This window comes from Monopterus albus, unplaced genomic scaffold (genome assembly GCF_001952655.1).
Source record: "Monopterus albus unplaced genomic scaffold, M_albus_1.0 scaffold98.1, whole genome shotgun sequence".
NCBI lineage: Eukaryota > Metazoa > Chordata > Actinopteri > Synbranchiformes > Synbranchidae > Monopterus > Monopterus albus.
Genome location: NW_018127978.1, coordinates 3,008,135 through 3,035,230, shown reverse-complemented (window position 1 = coordinate 3,035,230; position 27,096 = coordinate 3,008,135). Strand labels below are relative to the sequence as shown.

At 39.8% G+C, this 27,096-nt stretch overlaps 2 protein-coding genes across 5 annotated transcripts in view; both read left to right on the top strand.

Annotated features, from left to right (window-relative positions):
* Positions 1-24: 24 nt before the first annotated feature.
* On the top strand, positions 25-12,000 carry mapre1b (microtubule-associated protein, RP/EB family, member 1b). The gene is made up of 7 exons (XM_020609203.1): positions 25-174; positions 2,201-2,331; positions 5,758-5,903; positions 7,643-7,844; positions 7,949-8,058; positions 8,262-8,414; positions 11,933-12,000. The coding sequence occupies exons 2-7, from the start codon at positions 2,211-2,213 to the stop codon at positions 11,975-11,977; spliced, it is 777 nt and encodes a 258-aa protein (XP_020464859.1). The 5' UTR covers positions 25-174; positions 2,201-2,210; the 3' UTR covers positions 11,978-12,000.
* A 6,517-nt stretch (positions 12,001-18,517) lies between these two features.
* acss2 (acyl-CoA synthetase short chain family member 2) overlaps positions 18,518-27,096 on the top strand; it is a 70,655-nt gene continuing 62,076 nt past the window's right edge. For 2 of the 4 annotated variants that reach the window (XM_020609111.1, XM_020609113.1), the window contains exons 1-2: positions 18,518-19,481; positions 23,628-23,823. In XM_020609111.1, the coding sequence (XP_020464767.1) occupies positions 19,355-19,481; positions 23,628-23,823 (323 nt within the window). In that variant the 5' untranslated portion in view covers positions 18,518-19,354. The remainder of the gene's footprint in view (positions 19,482-23,627; positions 23,824-27,096) is intronic. The other 2 variants (XM_020609112.1, XM_020609110.1) reach the window with 1 other exon arrangement.

The following is a 27,096-nucleotide window of genomic DNA, read 5'->3' as shown; positions in this document are numbered from 1 at the left end:
CAAATCGGTCTTTCCGCTGCCGGCGGAGTGAACGTGAACTGGCCAGAAGGGGAAAAAAGAAAAAGCAGAAGGACTTACGTCGAAACAAGTGTATGTTGATTTTTATGTCACAGAGTTACAGCCGAGAAACATAAGTCATCGTGATTAAGAACTGTGAAAGCCCGCTAACTCAAGGTAAGTTGGACGTTTTCGTACACACGTATCACTTGCTAGCCGGCATTTGAAACGCCGACTGGTTGAGAAGGCACCTAAGATAATCTCTGTTAGCTAAAATGTTAGCTTGTGACTCTCCGATTTCCGAGTTTACCAACCAACTTGGGCGAGGCTTTGAATTAGACATACTTTTGTTACTCTTAGTTACCGCTAACCTCCAAGACTGAAATTAATAGCATTAACAGCCACGGGCTAACTTAAACTGATGTGGTGCTTGCTAAATTCGAGGTGGGGAAAATGTCTGTGAGGTATGCTGGTACACGTTAGCTGGTGGTCGTGTTTAGCCTGAGACAGAATCGTAGCTAAAATTAGCTACATTTTGATCGCCGCTGTATTAATTGAATTGGCAACATATTCAGTCAGCTGTCAAGATGGTATCTTGTTGGTTAACAGCTGATACAGTTTGTTGGGTGGGCATATAGCAAAGCTAATGTTTTAGGAATCTAATGTTAGGCTGCTGACCATCAGGCTAATGTTAGCGTCCAAGTCTCTCAACGCCGGGCCTCTTTCATTTAATGTTAGTGACCTAGGTAAACTCTTATCATCCGGATTGCTTTTAAGATATAGAACTGCAGCTAACAATTATTTCCACCACTCATAATCTTTCTAGAATTTTCTCCATTAATCGTTTAGATAATTTTAAATAAGTGAAATTCATCGTCTGAGTTTGAAACGTTTTCGCGACGCTGGAATTACTTCCGGTGTTGTGTCCAAATCTGTTCCCCGGTGAGATGTATCCTCTAATTTGAAACTTGCCATAACCATCGCGTGGGGAGCTCTAATGGAAGCACAGATTTAACAGGGAGATGGGGATCTACGCGGGGGAACAGATTTCGATAGTGCTGTGTGGAAGGCTGTCCCCCGTCGAGTTGTTTCACCCTGTTCAAACGGTTTCCAGTAGCTATATAGAAAGAAAGAAAGTAAGTCACTTTCGGCTTTTCCCGTTTAGGGGTCGCCATAGCGAATCGTCACACTGACGACTCGCATGTTGACATTTGGCACGTGTTTTACTCCGGATTCCCTTCCTGACGCAACCCTGATTCGAACCCTTAACCACTGGCCTACCAGGGTTTCCAGTCGCTATATACTGTATATTATAATTGAGCATTTTAAATATTTGGGCTCTTGTCAGAAAAAACAAGACAATTAATGACATCACTCTAAGATATCCTGATGGGCATTGCACAGTTTTTTTGCAGTTTCATTGACAAAACGATTATTGATTGAGAAAATAATCAGCCAGTTTATCCATAATGACAATCATCTTTAACTGCAGCCCTAAACTCTATGCTTCGCTAGAAAGAGATGTAGAAGTTGTCTGTTGGCCATTAAATTTGTTAACTGGTGGCAATGCCTTGAATAACCACTTCATACAAAGACTTGTATGATTCTAAATTTAATAACACATGTCCAATTATGTGTTCTCTCATTTAGATAGAAATCTTCTCTACACGGATCAGATCTTTTGCCAATCCACTTATAATAGTTGATTGCATCTGAAGAGAAATGTTGTTCCTTCCAGCTACTACTTTCAGTTGTTGCAGAAATAAGTGATGTAGGAGATGAGCCACAGCAGAGACTGTGGATGAGTGTGTGTGCTGTAACTAGAGACCTTAACCAGACTGTCATTAGCAAGCTCTTTATTAGATACACCTGTGTATTTGAACGCAGTCCAGTACAACAGTCATTACATCTTATCTTTATGAAACTCATAATATTGAAGTGTTTGAAATTATTTGCAAATGTATAAATTCGGTTATTTGTTTATTTGTCATTGTTAATGGTTATGTTCTACTGGACTGCATAATATTCAGAGATATTTCTAATGTTCTGACCCCGTCATATATAAATGGAGAGGCAAAAACAGAGAGATTTTCCATGTTGGCTGTTGGCAGGTCTTGGTCATGTTATTTATAAATCAGATTAAAGGAAAAAAAAATACCTTAAGATAATGGCACCATTTCACACTACTACTCGGTCTCATCAGGTGACCGACAATGGCTGTGAACGTGTACTCAACCTCTGTGACCAGTGACAACCTAAGTCGTCATGACATGCTGATCTGGATCAATGAATCTCTACAGATGAACCTCACCAAGATAGAAATGTTGTGTTCAGGTAAGAAATGTGTATGCATCAGGTCTTTTTGGCTTTTATGTATGTTTCAGTCAGTTGTCAGATCCTGTGAAATAGTTTCAGGATGGGGTGCTCATGTTGGAAGAATGGGTGGGTGTGAGCATGTGAGAGTTTTTGCGTGATTGTGCAGTGTTTCTCACAAAATTATATTCTAATTGTGTGTTTTTAATTAAATATAGTAGTGCTGCTGTGCTGCTCATCAGACCTGTCTCTTCTGCACCAGCTCTCATGCAGCAGCAGGTTGGCTGCTGCCCTCCTCCTACATCTCTTCACCACTCTCTTCCTGACCCTCTCTTGCAGCTTCAGTAATAGAAAGTCACTTTCGGCTTTTTCCGTTTAGGGGTCGCCACAGCAAATCGTCACACTGACGACTCACATGTTGACATTTGGCACGTGTTTTACGCCAGTGCACGAACTTCAACTTCCTGAGTATGCTGCTGGGTTTAGTTCATCAGTGTAAACTAAACTCCAAACATTAACAGTGGGAAAGTGTTAGCAGGATACACATTTAATCTGTTTGCAGAGTCAAGGAATGGACAGTGTACCTGGTAGCATTATGGATCTTAGAGGGGGAGGTGCCTGAGGAGTAGGGGTTGGCTTCAATAAGGACTGTACATTGTGGGGGCGACTGTGGTTCAGTGGACAGAGCAGTTGTCTCCCAACCGGAGGGTTGTAGGTTCGAATTACGTATGGTGCCTGCAGTCCACATGTCGAAGTGTCCTTGGACAAGACACCGAACCCCCCAAGTTGCCCCCGATGGTTAGTCATTGATGTGAGTTGGCGTCGCAGATGGCTGCCTCGGTTCTGTACCGGAAACAAATTCCTAGTGCGTGTAACATACTTGGCCAAATAAAGGTGATTATTATTATTATTGTTGTTCAACCTTTTTTCATCTTCCCTAATTATTCAGCATTTTCGTTTCATCAGCAGTTGGCTGTTTCAGCAGTGGATATCAGCCATTTCAGCATCGCTAGGGCAATTCTTCAGCAATCAGCATTCACACCTTTTTTTTTCTTCAGGAAATGCCTGTCTCTAGTTATAATAATGATATTACTTTACTGATTCCCCCACAGGGGAAATTCAGGTGTTATAGCTGCAGAGCAAAATGATTCAATAAAAGTAATAAAAATAGAATTTAGAATGATTGAATTATAGTAAAGTGCACAATAAATAAAACATTAGTAATAATAGTAACAATAATACCAGAATCAGATCTTTTGCCCATCCACATACATAAAGAGTATGTACAAAACAACTAAAGCCATTTAGCCAAAAAGCAAAGGAACTCTGGGCAGTGTCTGCGGAATCAGGTCAGGATTTTGTCTGGAGTTTCCCTTTCTCACACGTAGCACACAACAGGATGTAGTCTATGTCAAATATGTTCTCACCTATTGGAAATACCTTGTTTGGATTATGTGATTTTTTTTGGGGGGGTGGCTCCTAGCAAGTTTGTAATTTGGTCATAAACAAACAAGTCTCTTGACTTCTCTGATGACTCTAGCACCAGCTCTTAATGACAGAAGTTCCTGAATGTCGTTGTGTGCCCAGTTAGATATTTTCATGGGTGTCTTCATTGTAATGACCATTTTATTTTATCATCGGATGTTTGTATTCCTCAGTATTCTCACCAGTCACTTGATAGAACCTCATCCTCATGCGCTCTAGCTCTGTGTCAGATTTGCAGTCTGACAGAGCTCCTCTAGGTAATGTCTAGATAGTTTTAGGTTTATAGTGCATGTCTGAAAGGCAACATTGTTAAAGTGTGCAGTGTCTTTAAGCTGTGAAATTTATAAAAATCAGTCTGCGAATACTGAGTTATTTGTGCTTGCTGGGAGCAGTGATGTAGGTTGTGTATTGCTCCTTCACCTACTGCAGTTAGAAGAGACTGTCCCTGAAGTTGCTGCTCAGGCCACTTAGGTTGTCCTAGGAAGAGTGTGAGGTGTTGGCCAAACTGTTGGTCATTTGGGCATCTCACGAGAGCATACCAAGACAGAGTTGGCCTTCCTAGTCAATGTGTCTAGTCTCTTTCTGTCTGTCGTCAACCATCTGTGAAGGAAGTAGATGATAGCATCATCCACCTTGTTTCATTGCTGGTAAGCTAATTGCAGCGGATCCATATTCGAGCTCACCAGAGAATGTAGATGGGCAAGGACAAGCCTCTCCTGAGCCTTCATTCAGAGCAGAGATTCAGTTGATAGGAAAATACTTCATTGGTAAATTAAGTTAGATGCTGTTGTGCACAGCATATATGACAATCTCAGAGGCTCGTACATGTCTACTGCCTCAAAAACATTGTATCCATTAATGTTAAAAAAAATGACAAAAAGTACACAAACAGTTATTGGTATTGTCTACTAGAGTCATTCTGCTGTTCTCTGCTACTAGCCTAAAATAGTCATACCTCATTGTCATGTTATAGCCTTGTTATACTATCTTGTAAATAAAATGGAAAAATGTTATACCCTCAATTGGGTGTCAGTTTTTTCCCTTGGTACCAAAAATGGTATCGAATATTGATATTTTTAAAGGTGTCATATTAAAATTAGAAATTCCTCTATCATGACACTACTATTTGACTCCGTACAGGCACAGTGGGTGCACCAGCCATTTCCCTCTGTTTCCCACACACACTCTCTGCAGTGAAGAAAAGAAAGGGGGTCGCTTAGCTTCTGCATCTCTGTGTTTGCTCCACCTGACCTGCTGCTTCTGCAGTGTCCTTGGCTGTTGTCCTCCTCCTCTAGTCCTACATTTCTCTCTTCCTGACCCCCTCTTGCTGCTTCAGCAGCACTGGGTATAGTCTGGAAATACCTGAAGCAAATTAATTGGATCGCTGTTCAGCTTTCCCATGTGTGTTTTCTTACGTTTCTAATGTTAACTCAGTTCTGCTAATACTTTTGGGCCATACTGTCTGCACCTGCAGAGGACGAGTCATTTAAGTCTGGGAAAGTATTTTTCAGTATTCCTCTGCATTGAGGGAGCAACAGAGTTTTAGAATTAGCATTAATCTTAACTTTTAAAAACAGATACGGAGAGGAGCTGTTCGGGTGGTCCATTGTCAGTGTGAGAGATAGCAATATTGACTGCCACATGTTGATTTTCTTTCTTTTTACTATTTAAAAGTGTAGAGCTGTGTGATGCATATATTGACTGGCTCAGCCTCTCTCACACATTCAGTAAAATCTTCTTTTCAGTTGGTGTGCCATTGATGTATAGAAATGTCTGTCTTCTGTTGTCACTTGAAAGGAAGATGGACATTATTTTAATTCTTTGCTCTTACACTACATGTTGTGTTTTTTAAGGTATGCATTAATTATGAACATGCAGCACCCACTCAGTACCAGTAACAAGTTTTACTATATTGGACCTTGGAGGACCTGTAACGCAATATTTGGGCCCTTTTTTGTTCAGGTGCTGTCTATTGCCAATTCATGGACATGCTTTTTCCCAACTCTGTGCCTCTGAAGAAAGTCAAATTTGGTGCCAAGCTGGAGCACGAATACATCCACAACTTCAAGCTTCTGCAGGTTGCTTTCAAAAAGATGGGAGTTGACAAAGTAAGTATAACATGCACCTTAATGTCAGTTTAAATTTACATGGCACACCCTACATAAGTGCAGAAGGTCTGGAAATATATGAAGGAAGTTATATTAGATGGCAGCAAAACAATCATTTTTGTAAACATGCAACCATCATATCCTAAGAGCTTATACAATTTGATACCTGTGTCTTGCCATGAGCAACAGAAATAAAGACTCTGTGACACAAACACTGTACAGCAGTTTTCAGTATAACAGGAACAGTTCTGCAGTTTCCTTTGACAACAGATAAGGTTGGGATGTGTGTTACATGTACCTCTTTAACTAGCTTACTGTGGCTCTAGCTTTATCATTTTTCTCTTGTATTTAAAGGGGATCTCCAGAGCCCTGTTAGAACAAGTACAACATTTTGTGACTCTAATAAGTCATTTCATACCAGGTCATAGAAGACAAAACCTGCATCACCTTTGAAGACACTGAAAGCAACAATAGGCCGTTAGGACTAGATTTGATCCCCTCATACAACTCTCTCCCTGTAAAGAATAATCGTGTGATTATGGTGTAGTTTGTAACTTTATAAATGCCTGTCTAAGGAATGGTGACAACACCAAATAATCCAAATAAGTACATGAAGCAGAGGTTGTTTAAAATCTGCACCTTAAAAAAAAAACCTGCACAACAAGCTTGCTACTGAAAGAAAAGGACCCCTGATCATTCTGGCTGTTTGTTAGAACGGAGTATCATAAACTGTTGTAAGAGTAGCTTCAGCCTTCATTCCATACTGCTGCTTGATAATCAAACTGAAACTCTGTCATCCCCTCCTAGCCAGGTTAACTGACTCTGTTTTTCTTAGCACCTCTTCAGGTTGTCTGTCCCTCTTTGTCTACTGTCTACTGTGCAGTGGTTTTATCTGTCAAAGTAAAGTCACCAAAGGATAGGCAGAATTACAACCGAAATGCTTGAAACTTCATTTTCTAAGCAGTGTGTTTTTTTTTTTTGTTTTTTTTTGTTGTTTTTTTTTTACACTAGAATCAAATCAGTTGCATTTTGCAGTTTGCATTTGTTAAATTTTCCCTCTTCACATTCAGAAGCTTCACAGCGTCTTTATATTGACAGAATCATCAGAGTAGCGCAGATCCAGTTTAGTCATTGTTTATTTTTAGACTGAACTTGCAGGACTGTTGCTAAAGCTTGTGTAATTTATTCATGGACCAGCTTCCTTCCTGCTGCCTATTTTTTAACTCTTTGTTGTAGACTTGTTCACTGTTTTGAAATGCCCAGACAGTGTTTATTCATAGATCCATATTAGAGATGCTTGAACATGTAGAGCACATCAGTATATTCATAGCTATTCACTGTATCTGCATTGTGGACTTGGCCCTCATTCATACCTTATGAGTGTGCATGGTGTAATGTCAGCTTCCTCCTTCGCTTAGTTAGTGTGTTTACTGCAAAGCTGCTCCCACTAACTTGTCTGCTACTCTTTTTCTCACTGTGGCTTTGATTCCAAACTACATCGAGTCTTAAAGTATGTGCCAGAAGAGAAGGGTTTTACATATTTTCTGCTGTCCCGTGCAGTCAGTACATTGTTTGTTTGCTTGTAAGTTTATTCCATCTTTATTCCATGTCTGAAGCATCTGTCTAAGCCAAGTCACAGTGAAGGATATTACCCCTTAACATTTCTAAACAGTTAACATTTTCGCTCTCCAACTCCTTTTTCTCTCTCTATCTGTTTCCCTCTCTCTTTCTCCTTTCAGATCATTCCAGTAGACAAACTGGTAAAGGGGAAGTTCCAGGACAACTTTGAGTTTGTTCAGTGGTTTAAGAAGTTATTTGATGCAAACTACGATGGGAAGGAGTATGATCCAGTGGAGGCACGGCAGGGCCAGGATGCCATGCCCACACCTAGCCCTTCCCCATCAGCTCTCAACAAACCACCTAAAAAGGCCATCAATCAAGGTCAGAGCTCAGATTTAATAAATTATGGTGGGAAAGTACTGCTAAAGTACTGCTGATGTGAAAGGTGGAGTATTCACATTGTTATTTATCTTATTTCTCTTCAGCTCCTCAGAGGCCACCTGTCGCCAAGGTAGCACCGAAGTTGGCTCCTGTTAGTGCAAGGAAGCCAGGGATGGGAGGAGCTGGTGAGGAGAGGGCAGAGCTCCTAAATGAGGTTAGCACACCACCAAGAAAATATTGTTTCTTTGCTCTGAAATCCATACAGTTACTACAGAAACATGAAGTAACTTTAGTTTTACAACAAGCAAATAAATCAAACCACTTCAACATAATATTAAAATGAGTAAGCCAAGTAAAATATGTCATTTATTAATGTAGAAACAAAACTTAAAGGTTGTTTTGACCCTTGTTCCACAGCTGGAGACATTGAAATCTGCGATTCAGGACATGGAGAAGGAGAGAGACTTTTATTTTGGTAAGCTGCGGAACATTGAGCTGATTTGCCAGGAGAAGGAAGGAGAGGGTGACCCCACACTGCAGAGGATTGTAGACATCCTCTATGCAACAGATGTGAGTTTGTAATCTGTTTTTATTAAACCTGATATCTCTTTTGAATGAAGGATAGTGATACTGTAGGTTAAACAGTCAGTGGTTGATTTTATTAAGTGTATTGTTACAAAAATGTCAGTTTTGTCAAACTAGAAGTTCAAATTGTGAATGACAGAGAATTTTAAAGCAGTATGGTATTCATAAAATGATATTAAAGTAATTTTCCATTTCCTGGTTATGAGAAACAGTGAAGCTACATTAAAGATATTGTCTAAACTAGGCCTGGGCGATACAACAGTCTGTAATTATTGCAAACAAATTCCCACAATAATGTTGATAAACTAAGTCCATTTTAATATATGAAAAGAATATTCTGCATCTCGGTCAAATCTCTGGACAATCATAGGTTAGGGTCACTTCACTGAAATGTAGGGCCAAAGCAAGGAAAATCACACACATGCTGTTGGAAACGTAATGTGTGAGTGTGAGACGAGTCAGACCACTGCACAGGAGGATAAAGCTGTGGTGAAGGGAGGTCACACAACATCAGTGATCTGGACATTTTTTTCTTTTTTTAAATTAAATAAACCTCCCAATGATATCTGCTGTAAATATGCAGATGTCCTGTGCTAATTAGGACGGAACACACCAAACTAGTTCAGAAAATGTTACAATCCCACATTATGTGTCACACTATCAGCCAGGGGCTTCTTATACACAGAGGTCACACAAGACTGATTTTAACCCTTCTTTAATGTGGCTTATTTGATTAGGTCCCCTTTGCACTGAACATAAAAATCCTGACAAACTGCTGCTCCCATCTTAAATGTACACAGATGCCAGAGTCCCAGTACTGGAGGCGTGATGCTGATTTTGATGTCTGATGGACCGTGTACATTGCGACCAATTTGAAAATGAATCAAACAGGCTATTAACCAATTGTTTGATATACAGTATTACTGGCCTAAAGCAATCAAAACAAACAGGTAATGTGCTCCAGGGGAAATTCAGTGTGGATGAGCTGATCATTCACTCCCCCAGGGTGCTTCACTGGCCAGCTGATTGTAGGTTTCCAGCTTATAAAATCTTGCGATGTCGGCCACTTGCATACCTCGTTCATGCTTCTTAGTGATTTCCTTTTTAACTTCCATCGTAATCATCTCCGTTTTCTTACCGCCCTTCTTTTCAACCTTTCTCTTTTCTTCATCGGGGCCATTGTTGCAGTACAGATGTTGACTATACGAATGAGGCGCAAGAACCATTGGCTCAGTCATGACATGACGCTCGGCAGACAAAGCGTACATACTACTCGTATTGCAAGACCTCGCTCGTTTGTCAAGTTAAAATTTATTTTTTTAAAAAGGTTTTACTGTATTTGCAGTTTCCTGGTTTTCTGCATAAATTGGTCATGCAATGTGATCTGATCTTCACCAAAGTCACAAATATCAACAAACACAATATTTCTAAGCTGATAAAACAAACACTCATGATCGTTCATGTCTTTATTAAACACACCCATTAAACATACAAAGTGATGGTGGAAAAAAAATGACAACACCAGGCTCTTGATGTCACTACATGTCAGCTGGAGTCGGGTGTTGGCAAACCTGGAGTCCAATCAATAAACCGAGAACGGAGGTGTGGTTTAGAGCTTCCTTGACTTATAAAAACAAACGGTGTCAGTTTCAGTTTGGTACTGTGGCCAAGATCACTCCAAAGGCATGAGGCAGAATGATCAGTGAGGTAAAAAGAACCCTAGAGTAACAGCTAACGGCTTGAAGGATTAACTGGGATTGGTTAACATCTCTGTTCATGAGTAACTCATATGCAAAATATTGAACAGCCACGGTGTCCTAGGCAGGACACCACAGAGGAAGACATCGCTCTCCAACAACAACATTGCAGCCCGCCTGAAGTTTGCTAATAAGGGTCCATCATGGATTAATGCTGTGCCTCTCTGAGCTGCCACTGGACATCTAACTTTTCCATTGTTAAATTCTGTAAAACATGGAAACTGAATTGAAATACAGACATTAAACATTACTGAGTCAAACTGGAGGTGGACTGCCAACATTTTAGATATTTCTTAGCTTTATCAATCCTGTCATATGACACAATACCTTCAGTTGTCAGTTTATTAGGTAAAACTTAGTCTTTTCACAATTGGGGTAAATTTTTCCTACATTTTCCACACGTCAGTAATCATTTTCAAACCAATATTCTGTCTATAAACCCTTGCATGTCAACAACGGAGTATTACTGAGCAAGAAGCAGCATTTTTTTTTTTCACCCCAACATCTTTATTTTTTTTGTCAGCAACAGGAACATATGTGACCAACCATGACATATGTTGCAACATTGTTACTACAAGCACATGGTACACCGTCAACTAAACCTATTTATTAAAGTCATGTTCAGTATATATTTTACCTCAAGACATGAGGCCAGGCCCTATTGTGGGTCAGTAGGGTCTGCAAGTGCTGTGGCAGCAGCAACAGGTCCTTAAACTGTCCCACGGACATCCTGGTTTAGGCCCAAAAATGACCATGGTACAGTTTAATTCCCTCCACCAAGTAGTGAAATGTTCCACATTCCCTTTTTATCGGGATCAGGATGCACTCCTTGTATTTAGCAAAGTCAACATCTGCCGGTCATCATCGCGTGATGTATGTAGTGCATTTAATTCGCCTCCAAAAATAGCTTTTTTTGTGTTGTTTCTTTATGTTGCTCTGTATGTGGAAAGACCTTAAGTCCTGCAGTAAATCCTCCTCCATGAAGGTGATAATGCTCACATTGTGTTTCAGAGATGTGTTGATTCAACGTGGTTTTGAAATCCTTAGATCCAAAAGCTACAACACATCCCATCTCCAACACAAACTGGCACAGCTGGTGCCTGTAATTGGCACACACTGTGCATTACAGGATTACAGAGGGTGGTGAAAACCAAAACCTCCCGCAGAAATGATAAAAGACTCTTAATGTTTATGAGTTATTACTCAGAAGTCAGAGTCGAGTTTGGAGTCAGTCAGGTTTAAGTAGAAAGTCAAGTCGGAAATTTATTTATGTGGCACGAGTGTGAGTCATGAACAAAGTGTGCCCATCTCTGGATTGTGCAACACCAGCATTGTGAGGTGGAAAGGGGATTGCAGACAGTTTGCTTTAAATTACTGAACTGAGTGACTTTTGCTGATTCACAGTGATCAGCATCACTGCACACAGAGATGGCATCCAACTGCTGTCAATGCCTCCTTCTGTTGATGGTTAGTCCGTTTGCCACCTGGCTCAAGGCTGGTTGCATCCTTTCGCTGTAAGGTAACTGCTGTAAGGTTTGTGCGTTGACTGAAGTATGTCAGGCTTTCAGACTCCATGTGAGACTCAAATCACACCACACCAATAAGGGGGTTTCTGACTGATTTGTTGATGGCAAGTCTTAAATTCAGACTCCAGGGTTTTTTTTTTTGTTTTTTTAATTGTCTCTATTGCTTTCATTCATACCTCCCCTTCTGTCTCTCTCTCTCTCTCTCTCACTCACTCTCTAGGAGGGTTTTGTGATCCCAGATGCTGAGGAGCAGGAAGAGTTTTAATATTCAAGACTGCAAGCAACTTTTCACTTAGATGCCATGGTCTACAAACTCCCCTCGAGGTCCTTCCTCAAGCCAAGACAGTTTGGTTTTATATCAAACACCAAATCTGATCTTGAACTCTTGCCCCCACCCTCCAACCTCTCCTGTACCCAAATCCCAAACTGTCAGACTTCATCTAGGCCTCAGCTGCGGTACGGCACAGCTCCTTCAATCCTAAAACATTTAACAAATAGCCAAAAAGCATTCATCACTGCTTTTTCCTCCTACACATCTGTCAATCTGGGAGAACCCCAAGCCCCACCCTCAGATATAATCCCATCCTTCTCAAAACCAGATCCTGTAAAACATGTCTGGTTTTTGTAATCATCAGTGTGGGAAAGGTTTTTTGTGTATTTGTTTTACATGTGTGTTTAAAAATCAATCTGAAGACCTGGCTATCAGTTCATCAATCACTTTGTCCCAAGGTAAGCCCAGTTGTTTCATTTTTGTTTGCTAGCACTGCAGCCATCTTGTGCCTCTCCTGCTGACACATTTTTATTCATTTTGAAGAACATGCATTTTGAGAAATAGCAGTAAAAACATTTCCCAGCAGAACACAGTTTGGAACTGAATCTGAAGGTGTATTATGAGTTTTTGCTAGCTGGTCCCAAGCAAGCTGGACAGCACATTTTGGCACTGAAGGGATCAGGGTTTAGTGGGACAAGGCAATTTTTGGACCTTCAATAGCTTTTTTTTTTTTTTTTTTTATGTTTGTGGCCACCCCGGAAAATTATTGCTTTTGTTTTATCACATTTTTCTTCCCACTCCATTTTTCTTTTTAGTTTCATCTTGTTTTCTCAGTATGTTTTGAAACTGTTTGGTCATAAAATCAGCTGTCAGTCATGCTCTTACATTTTAAACATGTTTTCTAATTAGGATGAGGTTTATTCATGCTCCCTACATAACGCAGGTCTCTCTCTCTCTCTCTCTGGGAGAGATTTTATGCGTGTAGAAACTTGTTTTCCCATCCACAACAAAAGAGGCTTTGAATATTGAAAAATGGTTGTTGTAACAGTTCAATTGTCCTTTGCCACCCACATGCTCCCACTCAGCCTTGGTGTTCACATTTCAGGTTTCCTATATGTGTAGTTTGTAATTCTATGAAAATGGTTTGACTCTACAGTTCAATGTGAGACTAATTGATAAAAGCTTTTGCACAGGGTAGCTTTTTTTCCAGTGTCTAGTAAAAGTGCAAAAACAAGTTGGAGATGGTATGATGGTTGTGTACATGTATTTTGAAAAGTTTAAGGCAGACCTGCTGCTTTATGCCAGTGGCCTTAACCAACCCCCAGCCAATAAAACAAACCCCAGAAGGGTGACGGGAAAGCCAGAACAGCCACCTTAAAAACACTGTGAGCTCTGACTGTAGCCAGCCACAGTCAAGGCCATCATCTGATAGCTGTCTGGCTGATCTGTGAAAGTGGCTGCTGCTGCTTTTTTCACTTGTGTCATCAGGTAGATTGAGGGGAAACCGTGTTTTCCTGCCCCTGTTACTATTGATGGATTTAGTTTTTCTTGAAGTTGTTTCATGTGGCATGAGTTGGTTATAAACTTGCCACACTGAAGGCATATTCCTTTCTGGGAATGCAAGATGGGGTTTCCCTGCTTTTTTTGTATTTCCACACCCTGAATTACCTATTTTAATATTGTCCTATCTTATTTCTAATATGAAACCAGGTTTCCACTGTACTATGTAAAAATGTCTTTTTTGACAGCTTTGTTACCTAATCTGAACAATACAATAGTATTGACTTAGCACAAAACCTATGAAGAGCAACTTGTTCTTGGAATACACAACTTTTTCAATGGCCTTATTCATTAAATTCATTTTTCATAAGCAAACTTTTCAAAAATGTATTTTAGGTCTGCTGTTTTGTGCAAATATTTGTACTGTTAGTCATATTTTAATGTTGTGAAAATAAACAACATTGGAGGTATTTTGGACAACAGCTCACGTCAGGTTGAGCAGATGCCTGTCTTCCATCAGATGCTCATAAAGCAAACAAAACATATTTACCATGTTTGTGCTAGTTAATTAATGCAGGGATGTCTGGTGAATTCTGTTCTTTCCACCTGTTAGAAGAAAGATGCAAACTTGTTTCTACAGTAACATAAATGTAGACTGGTGCCACAGTAGCAGACTTGCAAAATGCTTTGTTGAATTAAATGAAAGACTATTCTGCTTTGGGGTGTTATTAATTGAGCCTTTTCCTCTTTGGATAAACAAGGTAGTGAGTCCTGTAGTATTCAGTTTCCTAGCTACATGATTTGATATTTGACAGTTTGTGAGCCTTTAACAAACACTGTTGCACAAATCAGAGGGTGCCTGGGTTATCTGTGCCTTCAGTGAGACTGCAATTTTAAAAAATGACACTTCTAATTTGACATTTGAAACATTTTTCCAAATTATTTCTGACAATGTATGCTCCTCGACACACCAGTCTACCTTATGGTGATGTGTGAGTGCAGCTCCTTTAGTTTTGTCTTTATACTCCAGCACACTGGATTGAATGTAAGGTTAAAGCGCTGAGTGTTTTTTTTTTGTTTGTTTGTTTGTTTGTTTTAGCTTTCATTATATAGTTTTCACAGCCACATTTGCTGAACAATGCAGGAATTGTAGTTCACCCAGTTTTTAGAGCAGGAAATGATCAACAAGTCGACTGAGCAGATTTGTAGGACCAAACGGTGGAAAGTTCTTGATTGTCAAAATCAGTTATTTCTTCACTCCATGTGGTCACGTTGTTTCACTGCTGAAGACTGAAAATAAATGCTGTCCATGAAACAAAGAAGAAATGTATAGAAATTGCTTAATTTAACGTTTTTTTTGTTTTGTTTTGTTTTGTTTTTTTACGCATGCTCATATAATTGTGTACTGTGCATAAGAACAGCTGTAATTCTTGCGCCGCTCACATGATGTGGTTGTAACTTCACTCCAGATTAATACTCAGAATTTTAACATGGTTAATTTCAAACCTAATGTGCTGAAGTACAGAGGCAATACAACAGAACACTGTCACTGAAGATGCTGTATAACTTTGTGCAAAGAAGATAGAAAAAGTTACTGTAACCTACTGTTGTAGACTCTGATCGTGTCTGTGTTTAGATTTTTTTTTTTTAATCTTTATCAGTAGGGCTTCCCAGTAGGGCTGCAGCTAATAAATGTTGGCTGTTCTGCTTAGTTGTTTGTGATAGTACCATCATAAACCTTCAAAAGGTTTTGAAAAATGGCTCACGATTTCTTAGATCAGAATATGTTTCATTGAAATGCGGTGTTTTGGCTGACGGCCAGAAACAAAAAAAAATCCATTTATATTGATATGAAACTGAAAAACATCAAATCCTCAGAATCCATTAAAAGCTGGAACCAACTCATGTTTGGCACCTTTGCTTGGACAATGATTCAAACATTGAATCCATTAAGTCAGTTATGCATGTTAATATTTTTCTATCAATTAACTGCGTAAAAGTTTCAGCTGTACTTTCCAAATATGTACTCTGAATGCTGAAACATAACCCAAGCAAACCAAATAGTTAGCTGTCTGAGTGATAGATGTAAAATCCCACTCCTCTCTAAGCTGGGTGAAATAAATGCTCTAAAAATAGCACAAGCTACAGGGTGTCCTATATCTTTAAGGAGCTTTTGAGGGTCTTTGTGGTGCTAGAGGACAGATTCAACCACTTGGAAGCTGTTTTATAGCTCGCTTATTATATTCAAACTTCATAATAGACCAGGATGTCCCTAAGCAGGACTTCCTGGTAGTAAGCAGAAGCTATTACAGGAAGCTCTTGTGTTATGTGGGTTAATGCCAAAACAACTGTAACACACTGAAGACGGACAGATTGCAGGGCAACAGCACAGCGTAAAACCCCCCCCCCCCAAGTGCAGGAAAACCGTAACAGAACAGCAGGCTCTCGCATTTTGAGCAGTCCTGACGAGTGTGTGATGTTGAGCCTTAGTGAAGAACTGCTTTTTGTTGTGCTGTGTCAAAGGGGAAGAGATGTCCCCTTTTACACACTGGCCTCTGTACTGAGCCCAGTGCCAGTGTAACCTCCTCCCTGACTAACTTGTCTGTTTAGTGAGTCAGTATTAGTTGTAATCCCTTCAGTTACTTGTCAAGTGTGGTTCTTAAGGAGATCTTTTTTGTTTCACTATGACTGAAGAGGTTTTGACAGTTGCCTGGTTTTTGCAACTTCAAGTAATTTTCCTGACAAAGTATTTCACATAGTGTGTTGACTCCTGTCTGGTTTAATGATAGTAGGAATGTGTGTTACTGTACGTGTTACTGAGAAGGACTGTGTGGCGTCAGTTGCTCACTCCTGAAAGAGTTCATGGTTGCCCTGGTGATGTGTGATCATCATCTTAAGGCCTTCCCAAATGAGATGAGAGAAAAAAAACCCGTTTCTCTGGATGATGGCATGTCCCCAGTGCGACTGACGTCCTGGAGCGTCACACGTGTGTCTTTGCTGAAGACGCCTGAGCAAAGTGAAATGGTGGCATTAAAGGTAACAGTGACTGACCTTTGACCTTTCTCCTCTCACCAGTCTCTGACAATAAGGATGTAATCGTGGGCCAAGTGTCGCCTGAGTCCCTCTGTCCACACCCCTCTCCTCTTTCTCCTGTTTCTGCTGGACTTTGTGTTTGTTTTTCTTTGTTACTTAATTAACTTAATTTTCTTGAATCAAGTTTCGTACAGTCAATAAAACATTATTTCCCCATCAATGTTGGGCTGGGTTTTTGTCTGTTTGTCTTGAGTTCTTGGTCACACAGCTTCACAGAAATTTAAGTAAGATGACAGAACAAAGTAACAGAAAAATATTTTGTTGTATTATTAAGTTACAGACATTCAAATGTAGTTGTCTAAAGGTGGGAGACAATCTGGGAGGGGTAAACGGTTCACAAGCAGTAGTTAAAGCAAGATGGGCTCCAAACTGGCTTTAAAATTTTCATTTAAGATTGATCTGTAGTACACACTTAAAGTGTTGTTTACACTGTTTCCCGTGTGTACCCTGCCTCTTGTCCAGTGTCAGCTGGGATCAGAAAACTTCTTTCTACTGTCCAGGAGAAAGTCTTTGATAGTGTTGATCATTGATTTTTTTTTTTTTTTCATGTCAAAGTTTAGTTCATGGATTAAGTTGTACTCACAAGTCACTGTTCCAATAAAGAAAGGGGGTAGACTCAGTCAGCCTGTCCCTGTTAAGAAAGGCATTAGGCAGGGATATCCATTATCAGGGAAGCTGTATGCTTTGGCCGTTGAGCCTCTTTTATGTACACACTCAGTCAAACATTTAGACACACTTTCCTATTCAATTCATTGGGATAGTGTGTCCAAACCTTTGACTGGTAGTGTAAATGAATTTGGGAGGAGCAGGGACCAATTGACCCCTGCAGTCATGTAATAGCTTTCTGCCTTCAGATTGCTCTATCATAAACAACTAGGTCTGGACTGAAACAGCATCTGTTCTCCACTGTAGAATGAAGAGCCTGGACTATGACAAGCAATTGTTGCTCTTGTTCACAGTTGTACTGTATGGTAATATAAGGGAGGAACATCTGTTTCAAAACCCACTGCTGCAGGGCAGGAAACTGTCAGTGTGCAAAGAAACCTCATAACAGCTGGACTGATGAAACTGGCAGGTTTGCGATCAGCAGAGCAGGGGAGAACTGCTGCCATACTGAGCCAAGGACCTGGTCTTCTGGAGAAACTGGTGGAAGAGGTGATGGGTGAGTCTGTGGAGAATCAGTCAGTGAGTTGGCCTGATTTTCCATCATTGTCCTTCTGTGCCACAGTGGAGGAACAAGAGAGAAGAGATTGGCCCTGTGGTATCTTTTTGATTGGTGGAGCTTCCACAATTTTCTACTGTGTTGAAGAAAGCTCTTTACAGAGGTTACAAGTTCATGTTTTCTTCTCTTGCTTTCTCTTCTGTTTTTCTCTTTTCTCCCATTTTGTCCCATTGATTTTCTTCTTGTCTCTTTTCTCTTTGAGTTTGTATTTATGTGTACATGCTTTGGCTTAATGGAAGAAATAATACTTGTTTGTTTTTTCGTTTTTTTTTTTTGTCTGATAATATTAATCTTTTTTCAAATATTAATGCAATACACAATCTTATCCATAGAGGGCAGTGTTTGACAATGCTGATACTGTCATAACACTTGTCATAGTTTTCTAAAGACCTAATTTATGTTTCCTAAACTAAAATATACACATTTGTTAACTCTGCAAACAGCTTCATATATTATTAGGTTTAGCTCTTCAAAGCTTATAGTAATGTAACTCAGACCCATTTGTTTACATAAAATACCAAACAAATATTTTAGTTTTTACATTTTATATTCATTTTTACATGGCATCACATAAAGTCTTACTATGATGCAAAGAAATTTTAGTTTCAGTTTTTGTGTTTATAAAGTCTTATATTCCACATTTTTTGTCCTGCATGAAGATTTCAGATATTATTTAGAGGCGTGTTGCCTCCTAAAACCTTATAAAAGTAGCTTTTTACCGTGTTCCCTAAAAGCAACTTTTGTCTATATACCATAATCACTTGAATGCAACAAGGGATCGCATGTATTTAGAAATTCGGACCTTCAGTCTGTAAGTGAATGCGTCGTGAGCCCTGATTGGCTGCTAGTCAGAGCCCAACCAGAGTTCAGCTCCACTGTACTTGTCAAAGGAAAAAGGAAGAAACAGGAGCGGAGTGTTGTCGCTGGGTCGAAAACAGTTCACCTTCAGGGACCGCACGAAAGACACTCCGCTGACTGAGAGGAAGCTTCTAGTTTGACAGCTAAAAATACGTTATTTTGATAAAGCTAAAACAGAGGGGCTCTGCGTCGGTGCTCCAGCGATTCTTGCTGGTTTTCCTCTTGTAACCTACTGCAGGAGTGAGCTAGCTTAGCCTTTTAGCTTAGCAGGGTGCCACTCACCCGTGTCTGTGTCTGTAGGATTTTACCTTCTGGAGCAAATATATTCTCTCCGAGCTGCACCAGAAGCAACCTGGGCTTTACTTAACAGACGCAACTGCATGTATCGCCTCCAAAGTCGGCCTTTCCACGCACAGTTTTAACAAAACGGCAGCAAACATCAACCTGCTAAACAAGGAAGTTTGAATGAACTTTGCTGATAAGTAGTACCCAGCTCGCCTTTAGGTTGGCTGCACTGGTTAACTGTGCTGCTTGAAGGGTGTCTGTGCAGCCTTCTCGTCCGTCGTACAGTGTTGATATTATCTGTAAGACCTTCTGGCCGTGTAGTCCATATATCGATCGCTATCAGGCGTATAGTCAGTGTCGTGTAGTGTAGTGTGCTTCGCTATCACGTCTGCTAACTTGAAGACATTTCAGAGATGATTCCCGACAAAGCGCCGAAGGAAGGCGTCTTTCTCGGGTCTCACGACTTGAAGAAAGAGGCTCACGTCCCCAGCTTTGAGAAATATAAAGAACTCTACATGAAGTCGATAGAGAATCCAGATGGTAAGCCACAGTCAAATTGCCTCAGACAAGTAAAGAGAACTGCACTGAGTACACCTGTCACCAGAGGAGAAAAGTAACTAGCCTACATTTACTTTGGCAAAAGCACTTTAGGTGCTTTGGTTGAGTCATTTTCTTTCTGTGCTACTATATTTATGTGACAGCTTTAGTTATTCTACTACGTAAATCTACAGAATGTAACTTAAGGTAGCACTAGCATGAAACGCCAAATCAACCTGCTCTGCTCCCCCCCTCCCTCCCTCTCTCTCACTGCTCCCCCCCTCCCTCCCTCTCTCTCACTGCTCCCTTCTCAGATATTTGTCACTGTGAAATTACAGGAAATGAGAATGCAACAAAACTTACTGATCAGGAATAACTGAAATTCTCTGACTGGTTAGAGAGGTAAACCCGACTCAAACCCTTTTAGAAACTAATATCTCTGCACTGCCGTTCAATGAGTCTGGGTCATAGGAAACTTCAACAGCACCTCTCCACACTAAAACAGGTTCTGGAGCAGATATCTAAGTAAAATATTTGACAAAAGTTACATACTGTATCTTTAAGGGTTTTACAAAAGCTATAAAACAAACATAAAACGTGATACTTTAGTTATATTTCATTTACAAGGAAACTTGTTTCCTTATTGTGCATATAACAATAAAAGCTTTGACCTTTGAACTTAAAGTACTGTATCAAAGGGAATGACCAAAAAGATTTTACAGCAAAAAGATAATTCTTCAGAATTGTCAGTTCACAATGTTGACAGTTAAACCAAGTTTTGTTCTAGTTGCATCTTCAAAAAAATGTAGTTAATTACTGACGATGTCTCTGTTAAGTTACACCGATGGGATGTCGGTGCATGGTGCACCCTTACACAGAAGTCTTGACTTGCAGTCAAGACATATTTTTGTGCATTTTAGAGTTGCAGGGATTTGGCGATTGATTGGAAATTACATGGCAGCTATTTTGACAACCAGCTAATCTCTTAAAGACGTTTGTTTTTCATGCAAAGAAAGCCAGAGATTCTCTGGTTGCAGCTTGTTAAATTGACATTTTCCTGCCATTTTGTCTTTAAATAAACACATATGAATTTTCAGCTGCTGGCAGGTTTTTTTTTTGTACAAGTATATTGACACCAAAACTTCTGTGAGCATACAAACCAATTTTCAAGCAGTATTCAGTTAGCAAGTCAGAGTTTTCAGAGGGCATAGGTAAGGGCAGAATCACAACTGAGAGTGAGGGTTGATGATTTGAGAGCAGCAGGGATTCACATATGTGCAATGATCAAAGCTGTGCTTGTGTTTACTTTTGGCAGTCTTCAGTCCCATAAATGTAGACTCAGCCCATTGATGGTAGAAAATATGAACACCATGACAGTTTCCAGTGGTCAAGCCACTGCAAGGTGTTGGCCCCCTGGTGGCTGGCTGCAGTATAGGTCATCAACCCAGCCTCCTCCGTGTTAGCAGATGGGACTCAAAATCAGATACATTTTTCTCAGAGGTCACTTCTGTGGTTTTTGGTAGATATTATCATGTTGATGTGTGTACAAGTGATAATTTTTTAGTAAGTTATTTGACAATATTTAGCTTCATTCTGCATAGCGGAGGGAAGCGGTGACACCATGCCCGTCATATGTATGCAGCGGGTAAAATAAGTATTGAGCACGTCACCATTTTCTCAGTAAATGTATTTCTAAAGGGGCTGTTGACATGAAATTTACACCAGATGTTGGCAACAACCCAAATAATCCATACATACAAAGAAAACATAAGTTCAGAAATTAAGTTATGTGTAATTAAATGGAATGACAAGGAAAAAGTATTGAACACGATTACTGAAATTATTTAATACTTCGTACAAAAGCCTCAAGCTTCAAGACACCTCCTGTATGGAGAAACAAGTTGTATGCATTGCTCAGGTGTGATTTTGGCCCATTCTTCCAAACAAACAGTCTTCAAGTCTTGAAGATTCCATGGGCCTCTTCTATGAGCTCTGATCTTTAGTTCTTTCCATAGATTTTCTATTGGATTGAAGTCAGATGATTGGCTGGGCCATTGTAGCAACTTTATTTTCTTTCTCTGAAAACATTTGAGAGTTTCCTTGCCTGCCTGTTTGGGATCATGGACTTGCTGAAATGTCCACCCTCATTTCATCTTCATCATCCTGGTAGATGGCAGATTTTTATCAAGAATGTCTCGGTACATTTTTCCATTCATCCTTTCTTCAATTATTAAGTTTGCCGGTGCCGTATGCTGAAAAACAGCCCCACACCATGATTTTCCCACCTCCATACTTGACTGTTGGTATGGTGTTTTTGGGGTGATGTGCAGTGCCATTTGACCTCCAAACATGGTGTGTGTTATGGCATCCAAAGAGTTCAGTTTTGGTCTCATCTGATCAGACTATATTCTCCCAGTATTTCGCAGACTTGTCTAAATGTTATGCAGCAAACTTGAAATGAGCTTCAACATGCGTTTTCTTCAGCAATGTGGTGAGTGTGCATACAGGCCATGGCGGTTGAGTGCTATTTTGAAACAATTGTACCTGCTAATTCCAGGTATTTCTGAAGCTCTTCACAAGTGGTCCTTGGCTCTTGGACAACTTTTCTGATAATTCTTTTCACCCCTCTGTCAGAAATCTTGCGAGGAGCACCTGGTCGTGGCCAGTTTATGGTGAAATGATCTTCTTTCCACTTCCGGATTATGGCCCCAACAGTGCTCATTGAACATTCAGAAGTTTAGAAATCCTTCTGTAACCAATGCCAACAGTATGTTTTGCAACAATAAGGTTGCAGAGGTCTTGAAAGAGCTCTTTGCTTTTACCAATCATGAGATGTTTCTTGTGTGACACCTTGGTAATGAGACACCTTCTTATAGGCCATTAGTTGGGATAGATTTCAACTGGTGTCTTGGCTTTCCGTGCCTTTTTGCTCCTCCCTTTCTTCATGTGTTCAATACTTTCCCCTGTGTCATTCCATCCATTAATTTTCCTTTGCTTATCCGGAACCGGGTCACAGGGGCAGCAGTCTAAGCAAAGATGCCCAGACTTCCCTTTCTCCAGACACTTCCTCCAGGTCCTCTGGGAGAGTGCCGAGGCGTTCCCAGGCCGGCCGAGAGACAGTCCCTCCAGTGTGTCCTGGGTCTTCCCCGGGGCCTCCTCCCAGTGGGACATGCCTGGAACACCTCCCTATGAAGGCGTCCAGGAGGCATCTGAAACTGATGCCCGTGTCATTCCACATAACATTATTATTATTATTATTATTATTATTATTACACAACTTAATTTCTGAACTTATTTGTTTTATGTTCTATGTATGAAAATATGTGAAAATTTCATGTCAACAGCACCTTTAAAAATATATTTACAGAGAAAAATGGTTATTTTACCCGCTGTATGTCAGTGACTCACACTGAGAGCAGAGCCTAACCTGGGAATCATCACCTGAATTACACAATTAGACACTTCCTTCTACTTTCATAATAAAAGCTGGGTGGTTTTTAACCATGACAAAGAGCAGTATTTGGTGTCTGTAATATCGTAAGTCCAGCTGTGTTGACACTGAATAACTAATATTATATTCAGTTTGTTGGGAAATTCTGTAGTTTTTATGTCATTACAAAGGCATAGTTTTGGTACCCTACAGCAGTTGGTTATGTAACGTAACTGAACATGACTGACCTCTTTTGATTTGATGAACTGAGAAATTGCCAGAACCCCTGGTGAAAACTGCAAGCTCAAATCTGATTGTACACGTGCTCAAATTCTGGCTTGCAGACTGAATAGTGCTTCAAGTTTGGTTTGTCTGCTCTCCAACATTTTGGCGGTGATATACGTCATAATGTTTCAGCAGCTGCATTGGACTACATGCAAGCTGTGATCAGCAATGTAAAGCCGTTTTCTCTCCTAAGTTTGAAACATTTCATTAACCAAAAAAGTCATACATGTGGCTCATGAAAGAACATGCAACTCACAAGTCTATCTGTAATTTTGAGTGTTTGTGAAATGTTAACATTTGAAATTTATATATGAGCAGTGGTTGTGGGCTTTTTTTTAAAGTGGACCCTTCCATCTTCTAAGTGTGATTTATTAACATATGAATTATTTCACCAGAAAATCCATCCTCTTTTAACCCCTCTCTCTGTCCTGCAGAGTTCTGGGGAGACATTGCCAAAGATTTCTTCTGGAAGAACAAACACACAGGTCAGTTCCTTGACTACAACTTTGATGTGACCAGAGGAGAAATCTTTGTCAAGTGTATGGAAGGAGCCTCCACCAACATCTGCTACAATCTCCTCGACCGCAATGTCCATGAGAGGAAACTCGGTGATAAAGTGGCCTTCTACTGGTTAGTATGAGGTTTTTTCTGTGTGAGTCCAGCCACAGTCATCTCCAGTTCTGTGCTTGAACACTCTGGCTGTGACTACAGAGACTGGGACTGTTGAGTTGCGTGTGTGTGTTTTTACAACTGCTAATAAATAGTAGATGCACTGGGTTGCTTTTAGACCTATGGTTTTAGGTTTGTTTTTAAAGCAGAAGTATTGATAAAATGTCAACTGTTCTATGGTTTCAGCTTTCTACTCTGAATGTTTTCTGATTTTTATAATCACTGGCAATGGAGCTGCACGGTAACCCCACAGTGGAGGTGTAACGAACTCTAAATCTAGAAAGGATTCATCGTTTATTTGTCTTGCTGCTGTAGTGACAGTTAAGTAACTAGGCTTGTTGAATTCTAAAGCCTATACAGGTTTATTATTTATGGGAGTAAGTGATGTGAAATTATCAAGCCAACTATTTTTATGTGACCTTTGACCTTAAATACACCTTATTGTGCTTGGTGCAGTTTCATACTGTACATGATATTACACATCATCCAGCCCTAACTGAAGCACTTACAGGTAACCTCTGCATAGATGTTAACATTTAGTAAAGATGTGCATGTTCACTGAGAAGAGGCAAAAGTACAAAGACCTTAAAAAGAAGATGCTTCAAATAAGAACTGCAATTTATTAGTAACTTTTTTTTTTATGTATCCCTACTTGTGTTAAAAGCTTTCACACTTTTATGTGCAGTGCGGCATAAGAAGCTAGCAGAGCAGAGATCACATGCATGTGAAGCTGGCTCTTGTGTATTTTGGACATTACAAAAGGTAATAGACATTCAGAGCCTTTAAGCTCTTTTCTGAAATAAGGTCTACCACATGTAGTTGGTGAGGGAAAAAATGTAAGTTTTCAGACAACAGCGGGTCATCTAGGGCACAGACCAGCGGGCTAAACCAGGTTTTGGAGTCCCACACGTTATAGTAAGTACACAAAGTTCATTGTTGGTTTTAGTGGGAATTGTAGAAAAGGACCAAAGGTTCACTGACGTTAATATTGTGCACTCTCTGTATTACCTGGGTTTGTGTCAGCATTCCCCGGTATAAGAGAAAGTGTATGTTTAAAGGGGGCTCAGTGATGTAGGATGTAAAGCCTCATCTCTAGCTGGTGTGTGTTGTGGTGGTGGTGGGAGGGGCTGAATACAATAACAGGATTGAATACCAGTGAAAGGAGCTGTAGTCATCCTTTCTCCTTTGTCTTTCTACACACGTTCCCTCACATGCTTCCCCTCATTCTTTATTCTTTCCCTTCCTCCAGCTTTTCGGTAGAGCTCAATTTCCTTAATTGCATCCCTGGCACTGGGCTATGAAGCTGTTGTGGTGTAATGGCCAAACCTCATTACTGCAACTTTACGGGACACACTGTCCCAAAGCTTTTATTTCTCGTAGAGGATCACTGGAAAAGGAATGACTCAGTACATCATTTCTCAGTGTCACAAAAACATGAAGGCAATTTTTATGGCTGGAATCCAGAAGTATGAAAGGTGTTTTTTTTTTGTGGGGGGAGTATATACCACTGAGCAACTTTCATAATAGTGAGCTGTGCTGTTTTGTAGTAAGTAGATCCATTCACTAAACTCTTTGCCTTGGGTGTTAGTCCCTCCCACTGAAGACAAGGACAGAGGAAATGAGGAAATATGGTTTTAAACAAATTCGACACCCTTTCCTCTGAACTGTCATTTGAAGCAGCATCAGCTTCTGATGAGGGCACCACTGCTGGATCAGCTTTGCTCTGTAAGCACTTTAGTAAAGAATTGCCCATTTATTAAAAATATGCATCGGTCACTCTTCTTTAAAGAAGTGCTCAGAATCACGTCATAACAGAATGACATCCTTTGTTGGCAAAATTTCTAAGAAGTACATGTTTGTTTGTTTGTTGTATCTGGTATTCCTTGGAAACGGACCACTAAAATATGCAACAGAAGCAAATGGGAAATTTAGGCTGGTTATCTGGTGATTACCACTAGGACTAATTGCCTTAGGATAATGTATGAAAAGTCCCAAGTGTTCCTGTTCTTCCCATTCTGCTGACATTGTGTGAATGCAGCATGTAGACCGCCAGTACCAGCTTCAGTGGAATAGAGTAATCAGTTGCATCACAATTTCTTCACATTAGCATGCTGTGTGCAATAGGGTTGTTTTTGGTGGCCTGTTTTAATTTTAGTTTTAGTCTAGTCTTTGTGTGAAGCTGTCATTTTAGTTTTTATTAGTTTTAGTCACATTCATACTCTTTTTAGGCTAATCTAGTTTTAGTCGACGAAAACTGATGACATTTAGTCTAGTTTTAGTCAATGAAAATTGTATTTTGGTCTCTTTTTAGTAATGCAATTCTATTTAACCCAGTCAATATAGTATAAGTACCTAGTAGTATAGAGGAAACCAAAAGTTTCTTTTAGTCAAACCCATTTCAAACAAGGTTATCTTATTATAATATTGTTGCCTTATAGACTCAAGAATACATCCAATACACATTTTGTGGCCACATTTCTCCCCATCTTTTCCCACAGCACATGGATTTAGATGCAGTTTAATTCCCCTTGTGGCAGGTCCCAGAAATAACATGTCACACCCCTTTGTCCTCAAGTCGCCTCTCCCATTTACACATATGGCAAGCTGTCACATTTGCTGCAGTTTTATCACCTCCGTTGCTGGCATAATGCATAGTCAACAATGGCCTCCTGTCCTGGGTTTATACCTTTTGATACATTAGTTACATTATGATGTCATGAATACAAATTACATCACATACTAGTATGTGATGTAATTTGTAATATCTGGTGACTTTTTTGAGCAAGTTTAAGATATATTCTGTGCAAAATAGTTGGCAAAACAGGTTAGTAGATAAATCTTTTTCATTGTGCAGACACAACAAAATTGTCACTATCACACGTATATATTAACCATGCAACATAAGAACATATATACACATACATGAATGTATGATAATTATTTTATTTATTTTATTTATTTATTCTTTCAAGCATGTAAAGACAGTTGATATATCAACACACATAATTTTACACATATCCAACAAATGCTAATCCAATATCAATTTGCTTATACCTAGTACATGCTTGAATGGAGTAGGAAGAAGTCAGACTTATCCAGTCCTACCCCATGACATCATCTTACCATCATTGGTTTGCAAGCAGTAAATGATTCACTTCTACCCACACAAGTATTATACTAAAAAAAGATTATAACAGTGTTAACATTCTTACATAATTACATTCTTAAATAATT

Coding starts and splice junctions, on each gene's coding strand:
- mapre1b (XM_020609203.1), top strand. CDS start 2,211: ATGGCTGTGAACGTGTACTCAACCTCTGTGACCAGTGACAACCTAAGT. Junction 8,059..8,261: donor GGGCAGAGCTCCTAAATGAG/GTTAGCACACCA, acceptor CTTGTTCCACAG/CTGGAGACATTGAAATCTGC. Junction 8,415..11,932: donor ACATCCTCTATGCAACAGAT/GTGAGTTTGTAA, acceptor CTCACTCTCTAG/GAGGGTTTTGTGATCCCAGA.